The 14075-nt window shown below is 41.3% G+C and overlaps 1 protein-coding gene across 3 annotated transcripts in view; it reads right to left on the bottom strand.

Annotated features, from left to right (window-relative positions):
• Positions 1-70: 70 nt before the first annotated feature.
• arhgap4b (Rho GTPase activating protein 4b) overlaps positions 71-14075 on the bottom strand; it is a 34060-nt gene continuing 20055 nt past the window's right edge. Inside the window, exons 11-25 of one of the 3 annotated variants that reach the window (XM_062391176.1) lie at positions 13954-14055; positions 12905-12932; positions 12586-12682; positions 12078-12105; positions 11468-11528; positions 11168-11245; positions 10290-10418; positions 9640-9745; positions 9307-9534; positions 8218-8273; positions 7790-7961; positions 4780-4878; positions 4438-4545; positions 3591-3693; positions 71-2331 (exon numbers count right to left, since the gene is read on the bottom strand). In XM_062391176.1, the coding sequence (XP_062247160.1) occupies positions 2131-2331; positions 3591-3693; positions 4438-4545; positions 4780-4878; positions 7790-7961; positions 8218-8273; positions 9307-9534; positions 9640-9745; positions 10290-10418; positions 11168-11245; positions 11468-11528; positions 12078-12105; positions 12586-12682; positions 12905-12932; positions 13954-14055 (1596 nt within the window). In that variant the 3' untranslated portion in view covers positions 71-2130. The remainder of the gene's footprint in view (positions 2332-3590; positions 3694-4437; positions 4546-4779; positions 4879-7789; positions 7962-8217; positions 8274-9306; positions 9535-9639; positions 9746-10289; positions 10419-11167; positions 11246-11467; positions 11529-12077; positions 12106-12585; positions 12683-12904; positions 12933-13953; positions 14056-14075) is intronic. The other 2 variants (XM_062391177.1, XM_062391178.1) reach the window with 2 other exon arrangements.

Genomic DNA, 14075 nt, shown 5'->3' with positions numbered 1-14075 from the left:
GTACTATTTAGTAATGACTGAATAATACAATAAATTATTAATTTATAATACATTGACAACCCCTTTACCATTCATTGCTTTATGTTCTTTATTGTATTCATATTTCTTTTACCACATATACAGTTTGACACAGTACATTTTGTGACATCATCAGACAGTGATCCAGGATAAAAGGGTCTTTTAATCATAGAAGCAGAATCAGTATTTGACAAAGTGATTCTATTCTATTTTTTTCTGATACTGAAACACGACAGAGGAGAGATGCCATATGTAAAAAACATTTCAAATTCCTTTTGAGTACAAGGAATCAAACACCTTACTCCAAAGATCCTGAAACATACATTTGAATGGGACCTCTGGGTGGTGCTATAGATCTATATAGTCAGGGGGCCAAATGTGCGGATGAATGAGACAAAAGTTTTGATCTTGGCTCCAAAGCGTTCACAGCTTAACCCTCTCTGATATGGGGGGGCATTTGGGCTCTTGTGGCTAGGGCACAGTTTCCAGTTGAGGAGTAAGTCAACCGAAGCCCTGAGAGAAAAAAGCTCTACCTGTTCCTTCAAAGCCAAACCTGAGTTAGCCCTCAGTCTCTAACTCTGCTAAAGCCCTGAGATTTGGCCTGCGCATCAGGCCATGTATCACATATGAAGGGGAATCTGTGTTTGATCTTGTGTGTGTGTGTGTGTGTGTGTGTGTGTGTGTGTGTGTGTGTGTGAAACACTGCATGCTGCTAATAATTACTGATCTCACTGCTTACAGTTTTTCAAGCTAGCGTCCAAGAGCACTACAGTGTTCAGTATTATTTGTTAAAGAAATAATCATAACATAAATAACCTCTTGAAAAGGTCACGGAATTAGGCTCACTGGGAATATGCTTGGCAATTTCTCCTTTATTTGACTTAGTTATTTTACATTAGCATCTGTTTATTTCAAAACAACCTTTTCAAAAGTCTGAATTTGTGTCATACATGGATTGTTACTCTGTTGCCATTTTTCATGACTGTGATGTCATCACCATGCTCGCAACTATCAGCCAATCACGTACCCACTGCCTCTTCAAAGGAGGCTCAACTCTCTGCCACCATATTTAGCCAGTTAGCTCCTGTTAGCTACAGCAAGTAATCAACCAAATAACTGCTGCACAGCAGTTATGTAGGTAAGAGGTTCCATTGTGAGTCTCATGAGGCAAATTTAAGCTGCGCTACACTGGCTGGATGTGGCATGTGCAGCCCACTGCTATGCGGCTGACTCGAAGTTATACCTAACAATAAAACCAGAACCAGAACTGCGTATATATTTATGGATGTAGCATCTCGTTTATTTAGAATAAAATTTGTATTTTTACTCTAGCTAACAAGTGTTCAATGGCTAAATTTGTAGCATAAGAAGCAGCGTGATTGGCTGAAATTAACAAGATCGGCAAACATCAGATTTGTAAGGAAAAGTGACGGAAAATAAAATTTCATTTGGAAAAGTATCTTTCTTCTTCTGAAAAAAAAATTATACTTAAGAGTTCAATTTTATCAAATTCCTTGGTTATTTAAAATTTTTTGGGACAAATATATTTAATAATAATTCATAATGTCTTACCCATTTTATATTTAACACTTTAGGGCTCATCTTTCTGGATCACATTTCTTGAATATAAATACACCATGAGTTTAAACCTATCAGGTCTTTTGAAATGAAATGAATGTGACTATTAAGATAAGAATAAGATGTGAAGGCACTCCTAGACACAGGCCCTGGATCAGTTTTGCTATTCAAAAAGCAAACATTATAGGCAGAGCTGATCTCAGACCTGCCACTAGGGGGCAGCTTAAGTCTTTTCTTGTTTCTGTCCTATCACGGTAAGTACTCTTAAAAGTCAGTCTGTTGAAATCACTGGCGATGTCCCATCCCTGATTCTCTCAAAGTTGCAAAAACCTGGTGAACGAAAGTCAGACCAGAACCTAAAAAGGACCAAAACCAGCTGGAAAACAAGACACACTGGACGTACAGTAACACGGCACCGAGACTAGTGGCACTATGAGATGGCAGAGACGCAAATATTATACATTATATAAAATGAATCAAGATTTCATCGTTAACAGTGTAATCATCATCATCATAATCATCCTCTCCTGTCTGTCAGTCCACTGGTCTGAAAAGCGTCCGTCCTCTGAGGCCGAATCCTACTTTTTTCGCAGCGGGTGCAGCTTGGGGAAGAGAGGAAGAGGAGGATGAAGAGGGAGCTGGGGCAGCAGGGGTGGCGAGGGCTGACATCTGAACAGGAGGCTGGCGTAACAGAAGCTCCTTGAACACGGAGTTCATCTGACGGTTGATCATGTCCTGAGGGAGCAAGAGGGGAGAGACATGGTAGATGATGAAAAAAGTGGCCTCGGTGACCCCCCCCATCAGCAAAGGCCGACCCTGATGACACCTCACCACTGCACATGGGACCTTTCCCATCCAGGTGTGAGCGTCTCAACTGCACGAGATGCTGCATGGACTCAGTGCTCGAGCTCGCCTAGAAGCTAAGAGGTACATCAGGTGACTGCGGCCAGATTACTATGACGTGTTCCTGGAAGGTATAGTACTCGTATATCTTGTCCTGACATTCAGGTGGTTGGTCAAATCAGTACGTTGATGCAAAGGGATTAAATAAACTATACAATAATGCAATGAGCCAAGATGACTTGTTAAATTTGTACCTTTAAATACTTCAGAATACAGACTCTGAATCCATGAGCAGAACTGTAACACATTTGCGAATCACTTCGAGACCTTTCACACATGAACAACGCAGCAGGAGATTCTCCGCTCAGGCGCGTTCACAACACAGAAATCTCTGAAGAGTTCAGGCGGTTGGTGGGGCAGCAGACAGGATGAAACACAGATGGGTTGTTCTCTACCAAAATCTCTCTCCTGTTAGAAACTTTATCATCCACTCGCTTATAGTGAATCCCGTGAGGATCTACAAACTTTGGGACTGGCAGGTGGCTGAACATTTGCGTTCACACAGCCCTTCAGAGGAATGTCAGGAGGATCTCCAGAGTTCAGTGCATGTCTGAAAGCAGCTATAGTTAGAGATAGAAGCTATTGGAGCAAGGTGCTTTCAAACGCCCAATCATCAGCAGTGAATCCTCTGTAGGACCTCCTGCTTTGTTCCCACATTGGCTCATTCGGACATTCTCCGAAGTTCTTATCAGGGGGTTGGCCGAAGAAACTCAGGAGAATGTCCGAAGCCTCACTGTTAGACATTTGCACATGCACCCTTCCGGAGAATGCCAGAGATTAGCTGCAGTTCGATGCGTATCTGAAGCAGCTTTAGTCTATAACGTTAGCAAAACAAAACACAGCCTGTTCTAAGAAGCAGATTTACTAAGAAAAGTTAATCTGTCTTTTTTTTCTCCAGATCACTCCTTATTCTAGTTTTAAGGGCCTGGTCTTTTATTCAGTTTTTAGAAAATGAAGTAAACCTGCTTGTCAGAACACAACCTTAATCAATTACTACAAAACTATAGCTCCTCTTTAATCTGAGGACTCACAGAAGCAATGAGAAGACCAGAAGGTCTGTCATAAATTATTTAATGAGTTGAACTCCTGACCTTGTCAACTGCTGTTCTTTCTGCCTGAACAAACAGGGGTTTGTCTGTGGGTCGGAAGCCGCCCGGTCTCACCGTGTCCAGAGTGTGTCTTCTCTCCTGGGACCTGATAAACAATCAGAGAGAGAAAAAGAGGTGAAACAGACCAAACGGTTTTATCTAAGTGACAGATGGAGCTTGATGTTGACTTCATATGGCGACATCTTTTGTTGACTTGTTTTACCATCTTTAAAATGTAAGTTTTAAAAGATATTTTGGGGCACTTCTGCCTTTATAGATGGGGCAGAATAAGCATGAAAATGGGAGAGAGTTGAGAAATAGGGGACGACATGCACCAAAGGACTGCAGATTGGAGTTGAACTCAAGTCCCTGTACAAATAGATGTAATGTTAATGTATTCCTAACATCTTACTTGAATAGCCTCCTGTTGTGTGTTGCTAAATACATACACTTCCTTGCCTCACACATGCTTAAGATGGGAATGAGATCATGGTAAATGCCTTAATTTCAGTCAAAAAAAGAAATGCACTCCAGGCTCAGTTAAATGAAATTATTGCCCTGTCACAATCACATGGGCGCTGCCTATTTACACATCCAGCAGTTACAGAGAAACCGTCTTATATTCTCCGCACTTTTTGTTTGGTTTTTGGTCTTCACCAACTCCTAAAGGGAAATATCTGTCCGTTTAGCTGCTCCACTTTGTCTAGGCTCCCTGTTGCGTCGTCCTTTCTTCACGTCACACACAAGGTTGTGAGAGCAGTGAGAGTGATTGTAGCAGCTTGTTGTGCCGATAGTATTTTCAAATGTAACACAGCACATGCATTGTGAATTAGGTGTGGCCCAGTCTTACACTGGCAGGTGTCGTGTGGCGGGAGAGGTTGGAGCCTTTCGACTGGGACTCCCATCACTCCCTCTCTGTCTTCCAGGTAACGAAGCACTGTCGCTGTTCACTCGCATCCTGTCAGGACACACACACAAAACCATGCTGGTTTGCGTTGCATAACTAATTTGTGTTTCTGTATGTTTAGCTGTGTGCAATAATGTGGAGCTGCACAGGGTTTCCGTCTGAATGGGTAGATTTCACTGTCTGTATCTGTTGCCCACACGTGTTTGCTGATATGAGGAAATTCATGCATCGCAGTTTGCAGTTTTGTGTTTGTGTGTGTGTGTGTGTGTGTGTGTGTGTGTATACCGAGTAGTGTTCTCTGTCTGTGGATCTTCTACTGACAGGTTCCCAGTGCTGCCTCCTCCCCCGCCTCCTCCTCCTTCTTCTCTTTTCCCGCGCTCCGACCTGAGGGAGGACAAGAAGAGAGAAATGTGCTGAGCTTCAATTGAGAAATACAACCAGAACAAGTTTGAATATGGGATGAAGATGATTAGTGATAAACAAAATGAGGCAGGAATACAAAGTGGGTGAACAAACTCTGTACAAGGCAACACGACAGCTCTACAACAATACAACCTCTGTAAAACTGTTATAGCGATGGCTTGTAGCTGTTTTAAAGTGAGATATGATAAGTTGCTATTTAAATAAAACGTTACACAATAAGACACTATGTTGTCCACCTTCTTATGTGTTTGTGTACTTTATGTATGTATCACTAAATACTACGGCCAGAAAATGTTGAATTACTTTTCACTGATTCTTTAACAACGAGTTACATGTCATTGATGCCCCCAGGTACCATACTTGTTTGATGGGATTTGTTTGGCACCCGACTGCACCCAACCAATTTGCTATTCCAAGGCTAGCTCCTATAGCTGATATTTCTAACTGGTTGAGTCCCTGACAAACAGGAGTGCTTTTGGAATGAATGATATGTAAAGCTTATTTCTAACATTTCAGGAAATTGGATTTAAAGTAAATTTGAAGATTGACATTTTGTCGATGCACTCCTTCACTTTGGCTCAAAAGGAAACTGCAGCAAGCAGTGGGATCATTCTTTTTAAACTTAGCATAAAAACAAAGGGAAAAAAAAGGTCAGAAGGTTAAAGAAAACTACCCACCAGCACATCTTAATCTCAATAATTTAATCATAGTGACGTGCTTATCACTGGGACATGACCACATCACTCCTGTGCCTGCCTCCCAATGGCTCCCTGTTCAATGTCATATCGATTTCTATTGCTCACTTTTAAGGCCTTAAATGTTCTTGCACGTAATCCTGCAACCCCCAGGTCACCTTAGAGCCTCAATTGAACTTAGACAGACTAATTCTCTGGCTTCTTTGAAATCTATATTTTGCATTGTTATAGTTGTTCTCATTGTGTCTTCATTGTAAAGCACTTTACAATATTGTTAAAACAAGTGCTACATACATTTTATTATTATTAATATTATTAGTCTTCAAAACAAGTAAAATTCAAATCAATCCTCAGTGATACAGGAAGCCAGTGGAAAGATGGTAAAACCAGAGTAATGGGATCTCTTTTCCTTGCTCTCGTTGAAACCTTGGCTGCTAAATTTTGTTGAAGTTGGAGCTGATCTAAGGATCCTGGATAAAATGCAGTAGTCCAGTAGAGTATACCGGTCAACTTTTTGTCATCTTCCAGAGTGTAGGGGAGAGCGGGGTAATGTGAGACATCGGGTAATGTGAGACACCCCCTGTATCTAGGCAACAGAACCCATTTGTGGTCATGTGACCATTATATTTTCAAGCCCCTCCCATTCCCCCTTGTCATGAAGGAGAAGTTGATGCTGGTGCTGGGAAAGTATGTTTTTTCACAAAAATGTGTTTTTTACATGTAAAGTAAATTTTCTCGCTTTGAACCTAATCAACTGTAGTGTCAAAATAATTTGATTCAGGTAGAAACACTTATATCATACATGTTGATGAACTTCCAACATATAAAACCATGTGATTGATGCTAGCTGAAGATTAGCCTGTATTGCTAAGAGATGTTGTTTTTTCTAAAATGGTGGCTGTGGGGTAAAGTGAGACAAATGCTGTGGGGTAAAGTGAGACATGAAGCACAAGTTCAGTTTAGTCTTAAACATATTTTGGTGTAATATTACATTACATATGTTTTATTTTTAATGTCATAAACATTGTAGAAAAGCCATCATGCCAAGAAACTATACACCAGGAAGACAACCTGGGGCCAAACACCCCTCGCAGAGATGGAGAGTGTAGCTGCTGAGGTCATGCAAGGAGAGAAGTCCTTAAGAAAAGCTGGAAGGGATAGAAATATTGACAAGACAACCCTCAATAGATTCATAAAGAAAAAAGAGAAAGGTAAAGTCAAATCAGTAGCCTGGGGTGCAGTGGCTGAGGTAAAGAGAATATTCACAGAGGAGATGGAGGAGGAGCTTGCCAAACACTTGAAACATCTAGCTGACCAGTTCCATGGCCTTGCTCCAAATGTGCCATGAACTGGCATTTGAATATGCAGAGAAAAACAATTTCCCTGTCCCTGCCAATTGGACAGAGAAACAATGTGCAGGTAAGCTAGGGCGTGCAAGAGATCACATGAATCATAATAATCGTAAATGTGCTTAATTGACCAATCCCCATGATTCTGTTACTAGTCCGGTATAAGTGGTTGTCAATCTAGCTGTCAGGATTTTAACTATTACAACATGTGTTGTTATGGTAGTTTTAAAGTGGAAAAAGTAAGTGGATCCCTTCACCAACATGATTTCTCTGGTCTGTCTCACTAGTTGGGGTAAAGTGAGACACAAGACCACTTTTTAAAAAACATAATATTTTCACTGCCCTTTGTCCTGAAGACATTCTGATCATTTCCATTGCTAGGAAACATCCTGAATTAATGGGAAATGTGTACATTTTACTTATATATCATTTTAGCTTGCCTAGAGGGGAGCAAATGTAAAAAATGTCTCACATTACCCCGCTCTCCCCTACGGTCTTACTCATACAATATTTCTTAAATGATGAAAGGCAATCATGTGACATTGTTTATGCGTATGCTTATAATCATTTGCCTCTGATCCTCAGTACCAAGCATAAGAATTTCATTTTTTTTCCATGCTGGAGAGGCATCCACGCCCCGTATTATCATTTGTTTTTTGAATGCATGATGCATCTGGCCATCAACAAGTGTAGCACGCTCTGACATCTAATGTGTTAATCTGGGACAGAGGGTTCATGATCAGTTTAAAGTAGAATAAAGTCATCAGGGAAGATCATGTAGACCATTGCTTTGATTGAATGCCCGGCACATGCGGAGACGTCACTCACCCTTCCAGCATGCTGATGTACTTGTGAGGGATGAGACCCTTTGCCCCTCCCACTTCGCCTCTCCACCAATCACTTGAGGCCTTGCTGTGAAGGATGAGAAGGTCTCCCTGCTTGAATGTCAGCTCTGCTGGAGATCTCGCCGCATAGTCGAACATAGCCACTGCCTCCCACTCTGCACAAACACACACACAGACACACACAGACACACACAGACCCAAACACAACACAATTGTCAAAATGTATCGTTTTAAATGAAATCTTAGTGATCCATGTAATCAGAATTGACTTAAAGCGATTATTCATATACTGTGGGTCAGTGGTTAAGGTTAAGCTTATGATAATGTCCTATAAAAGTCCTCAAATGTGAGCCGTGACCACATATTTATCTGTGTGTGTGTGTTTGTGTGTTGACGTGTGTGTGCACTCACCATCCTCACTGGGCAGATGCTCGGTCTCTCCGTCTCCCTCCTCTGTGATTGGTTCACTGTAGAGAAGCAAAACAAATTTAGTCGGTGATCAAGAACACTTCCACTTCTGGTTGACACACACCAACTGTCATAATGCAACTTTCTTCCGAAATCACAATCCCTCACTCGGCTTCTGCTTTTTCACAAAAGACTAAATACCACGTCATACCATGAGATGTCTCAGATGACCCTACCACCTCAGTGTTCTACAGAAAACATGAAGCCAAATCACAGATAATTCTCTGTCAAATGTCTAGTTTATCATAATATGTTCACAAAGAGAAGGATTTAGCGAATTCACTCAAAGGACCATAATTTCCTGAGCCCCACCGGGTCAAGGCGTTGGCTGCAGGCCTAGTTTCTCCCGAAGCACATGAAGATCTTTGTAGCACTCATATAAAATATCCAACAAATCAAGAGCGACACACTGCCATCCTGTTCTCTCTGTCCTTACAGGTGTGTGTTTGGGTACTGTAGTAGCCCGAGAACAAGTGTATTGTATATGGATGTCCAAAGGTGATGCACTGCTTGTGGAACGTGACCAGTTTGCTGATAACACCATTTTTCAGTCCAATAATAATTGATATTACTACTCATCTCCAATCTGTTCAGTCGGAAAGCTGCTTGTAGATCAGCCTTCAGCAAAATACAATAAAAATAGCCAGGTTTAAACCATTAGAGGGCAATCCCTCTGCATATCTACCTCGCAAAGTGTAAACACTTTGCACTAAAAGTAGAGAACTGGACCTGAAACAAACAACAACATTAGGATGGTTTTCTGCTGTTTTAGGGTTTGAGTGAGCTAGCTACCTAACTGAAGCTATCATTTAGCATACAACTACATTTCCTGAAATGACTCGCAGTAAGGAAAACAAATAAATGAATGAATAAGAAAATTACAGGAAGTCAGAGGAAAATATAAAGTTTTACATATTTCTTTGACACTTCCTTCAAATGTTGAACTTTCATATTTGCAGCGTACAGTTTATTGTTATCAGCATGTACTCACATTAAAAATGTTTAAAAAATGTAACATTTTACTTCTCTCACCAGTACTCCTGCTCCAGAGTCATGTGCTTCTCGTAGACGGGACCCGGCAGCTCCGATTGGCCGGGGAAGATGATGTCATGTAGCAGGATCATGGTTTTGACGAGGTCATTAACCTGTGGCTGCCTAGCAACAGCGTCATCAGAATCTATCCCTCTCAGCAGGCTCGGGCCGAAGCACACTGCCAGGTTGTAGGGCTGCATCATGTTCTCGTCACTGTACTGAGACACACTGGGGAAAAAACAGGTGCACGGTTTACTCGTCAATCTTGGACTGGGTGTAAACTTTTATGACCAGGGATGGGAATATCGCACGCTGTGTTACGTCGTAGCTTACTGATTGAGGAAAGCGAAAAGGTAGCGCATCACGACGGGGAGCGGCCGCGGGTAGGTGGAGACAATTGCTTTGATCTGGGCAGCTTTCTCTGCATCGTCCTCAATTTCTGATCATGTTAGAGAGGAAAGAGAAAAAAGGAGCAAGATGACTAGACAAGTACTTCCAAGGTGAGGGAAGGTTTGGCTTAGTTCAATTTGTAACTGTACATTGAAATAAAATGTGTTTATGAGGAGACTTGAAGAAAGACAGAGATAAGAACAGAGATCAAACAAGACTATGAGATGCACCAGGAGGGAGAGTCAAAGTTGCAGCACCTTGCATCAATAGCACATGCAGCCTAATTGTAATGGAGGATTTCATAAACAAGCTTTTCTATGTGTAGAGGCTAACAGAAATTGTAGTAGAGCCGCTGTCACTGCAGAAAACTCCATCAAAATGAGCAGATTTACTCATATGCAAATTAATTTACCCACATCTTACTGTACACAAGGGCGAGAGTGAGCTATTCCGAGATAAGCACCAAGAAGTAAGACAAGTTCTAGGAATACCAAAGGAACTGAGAGCAGACATGAAAACCCAAGTGAAAGCGATTCATGATGTGGAGACAGAAAGACGCAGATGCAGAAGTTACATAAGGGGGGGGCTCTTACGGACACACTCCAGCAGCTGAAGGTAGCTGCCATACGGGAAGAGGGGAGGCTCCAGGCCCCTGAAGTAAAGCTTCAACACACCAGCCACGGAATCCAGGTCACACTCACTGTCTGACAGAGGATCCTCTCCTACAGGGAGTTAGAACACAAATGAGTAATTAGCCATTTTTCTAAAACTGACTTATGTACTGACATATGGTTAAGTTGCGTTTTATAATAATAATAATAGTATTCATAAATGATATTAACACCTCAGGACACCTTACAATACATCATAAATACATAGATAAAGAAGTAAAGTAAAACCAAGCAGATTAGAAGACACGCACACATATGGATGCAACATAACACAAGACTTGTTAAACTGTTATGATCTAGGTTAAAATCAGGTTTATGGTATGTGAACACTGAGTGAAGTAAAACCAAAGGTGTGCGGGATATATACACATATATATAATGTACAATTATTTGATTCTATTGTATATTTTGTATAGCTTTGATCTTATATTTTTACATCTATCCATCATTATATATGTACACAGACAGTCTGGTCCATAAATATTATTATATGTGTGTGAGTGACACAATTTTGTAATTGAGTCAGTGCACACTACAACGGTTTTGAAACAAATCCATCAAGATGTAATTGAATTGTGGATTTTCAGATTTAATACAAGAGGTTTAACAAAGATGTCACTTCAACATTTCAAGTCATTATGATAAAAGTCATATTTTCAGAGGCTCAAACATAATTGTAAATACAAGGAATATTTGTAATACTTGGTAGAAAATCCTTTGCAGTCAAGGACCCTAGCCCTTTACCTCCAATTCACCTCTTCACTGTATGAAAAACAGATACATAAGGTAAAATCACTTACCTCTCTCGAATGAATCTCTAAGAAGGTTAACCTCCCTCTGTGACCCAGGAACTCTAAATATTCCTTCATGGTGGAGGCCTGACACAGACACACACACACACACACACACACACACACACACACACACACACACACACACGCACACGCACACGCACACGCACACACACACACACACACACATACTTATATTATGTTAAATGTCAATAGATGCCTCATACATAAACAATCCACCCACTCATTCTTCGGGTCCAAATCTCTCTCTGAGCTCGGCTTAGTGCTACATTATACAAACTGACTCACCGTGAAGGTTAATGAAACGGATGCAACTTTCAACCACCACAGGAATCTGCTGCCCAGAGCTCTGGAGAGGGAGAGATGATTGGAGGATAGACGAGTGTTGGAGAGCGGTGATAGAGACGCACAGAAAGGTGAAGAAAAGGTTGTCATACAGCAGAAAATATTGTGTAAATTAAGATGCTGGGTGTGGAAAACCGAAAATACACTGAATTTGTTAACAGGGGAATAACACTTAGCTGTTAAAAATGTTAATGTTTTTTGGTCGATCAACATGCCAGAGAAAAGTCCCAAGAACAACTGAAAATACATTTAACCCTGCGTTTTACATTGTGCTGCTGGACGTAATGCTCCTCTCAGATTAAGATTATATATCACCACTGTCAGACGCTCAGCTGTGCAACTTGTTGAGGCCAGAATGTGGGACATGAGGAGTTACATAATAATGACTGGACAGTGTCTGTAAAACTACTTGGAGCTCTCAAAAAGGGCGAAATGATCCTTCGATTTTTAACCGTTAAATCCCTTCAAGGTGGCAAGAGCTCCAAATATTTCCCAGTAAAAACAGCTACGGCCCTGTTCGCTGGCAGCACAACGGCCTGCAGGGGTTCAGTACCTGTGTCCGAGACATTCTCCTCCTTCGTCTGCACCAAGCCAAGCAGAGCAGAGTTGAGACAGAGAAAAAGCAGAGATTAGAAAAAAGGGGGAGTGAGAAACGAGGGGAAATAAAGATTAAGAAGCAGTGGGAAGAAGAGGCGCACATTAGCACAGACATACAGACACCACACTCAATGGAGGAGTCGAGAGAGGAGGCAGCAAAGAGGCCAGTTCAGTTTTAATCCCTTTCACAAGAGGGGGAGAGATAAAAAAAATGAAGGGAATGGACTGAAAGGAGAGAAAGCCAGCAATAAGCTGTAAGCATGACCATACACATGAAAGCAGCAGTGAGAACTCTGGGGGGGATGTGTGCCCCCATTCTTCATTATCGGAGTGGAAGGATTTTCTAAACAATTTCCTTTGGAGGCTTGAGAGTCAGTGCAGCACAGTGCAGCCAGCAAATAAAGAGGCTGCGTTCCTTTTCATTATTATTATCATTTGCATGTGTATGTGAGAGAGAGTGTTACCTGTATGTAGGAGAGTATGTCTGTGGTGAAGAGTGTGTGGCAGAATTGGGAAACAGGTCTGGACTTCCAAACGCGCACTGACCGAGCACATTGCATTCTGGGAAATATAATAATGAATCAATTGCATGATGCCATTTCACAAGTGGGTATTATTACTTTAGATCTTCTGATGTTGCCCAATTGCTATGATGATTTACAATATCAGTGTTTTAACCCTCCTCCGCAAAGACTCTCCTTCCTCTTCATCTTGTCCTCTCTGCTTTCTCCATGTCTCTATGCCTCTCTCAGTCAGTGTCAAATGTGCAAACACTTTGCTTACCTGGACGGGTCACTGTCGACAGCCTCCGCTGGTGGAAGGAGACAGAAAAACAAGTGAAATAGTTTTGTTTGGTTGAGGGACTTGGTTCAAGGAATGTGCAGAAGCATTAAAAGGAGAACTTCACAGGCTTTTCACATTGTTAACGTGCGCTGCCCCTTCTCCCTCATGTGTTTTATCTGTCTGTGAAGATGTCAAACAGGATGTTTGGAAGCTCACAGCTGATTGGACACCGCCTAGAGACCTGTCTGGAGGTGCAGTCCCTGTCAGACCTGATCTATGCAGCTCGCCAGCGGGCTTAGAGGGAGATATTTGTTAACAAGGTACTTTATGATACAAATGTGTGAAAATCTATTTGGGGACTAGTCCAGGTTTAGTTGTATTGTTGATATCACTCTCACTTAGTTTTTTGTAGATAGGTTTTTGTTTTCACTAGTTTTTTTTGGTTTTTAGGTATCTGCTTTTTGTCCACTTTTTTTAATATATTTATTTCTTTGTTTGATCAGCATCCACACACCCTGTCCCCCTGCTTTGGTTAAAGCATCCGTTTGTATTCAATTAAATTACTTTAATTTGACCAATAACAACAGGCCTTCTGTTGCTTCCAACCCTTCATGAGCTTGGTCATGACACACATGAAACTCTGTGTGCAGCTCTCGGGGCTACCACGGCGTTTGTGACAAAAAACCTGGTGCGTCTCCAGAGGAGTTGTGTGAAGTCTTAAAAAAAACTATTTATTATTATTCTAAGTCCTAAATAAATGATTCTGTAGCCGGCTCCTTATCTCTGCTTGGGGTGCTAGGTTTTGACAAGGAAGAAGAATGAGTGGATATAAATAAGGTAAAAATATCTGGTTCAGCTTTATTAATTTTCATCCATTTTGATAAATGTCACACTGAGGTTAATGTTAGATCAGTGAAGTGGTCTCTCCAACTTTGGACGGTAGTCAGTCTTACAAATGGCATCATTTGTAAAAGTGCTCTGAATCTCTTCCCAGATTCAACCAGTGACAGTATAATGGTGCGTGTAAGCATTACAGGAAACAGTCTTACCCATCCTCTGACACTACCTTTCTGTATGGCATCTTGTAGAATGTCATGTTTGGCTTGAAGTTTGGAGGTCAGAGAACTGCTGGTGAGGAACTCCTTCACTTTCTAAGATAAAAAAACAAACA

Source organism: Platichthys flesus, chromosome 7, assembly GCF_949316205.1.
Source record: "Platichthys flesus chromosome 7, fPlaFle2.1, whole genome shotgun sequence".
In the NCBI taxonomy this organism is placed as follows: domain Eukaryota; kingdom Metazoa; phylum Chordata; class Actinopteri; order Pleuronectiformes; family Pleuronectidae; genus Platichthys; species Platichthys flesus.
This window is presented reverse-complemented; position numbering and strand designations above follow the sequence as displayed.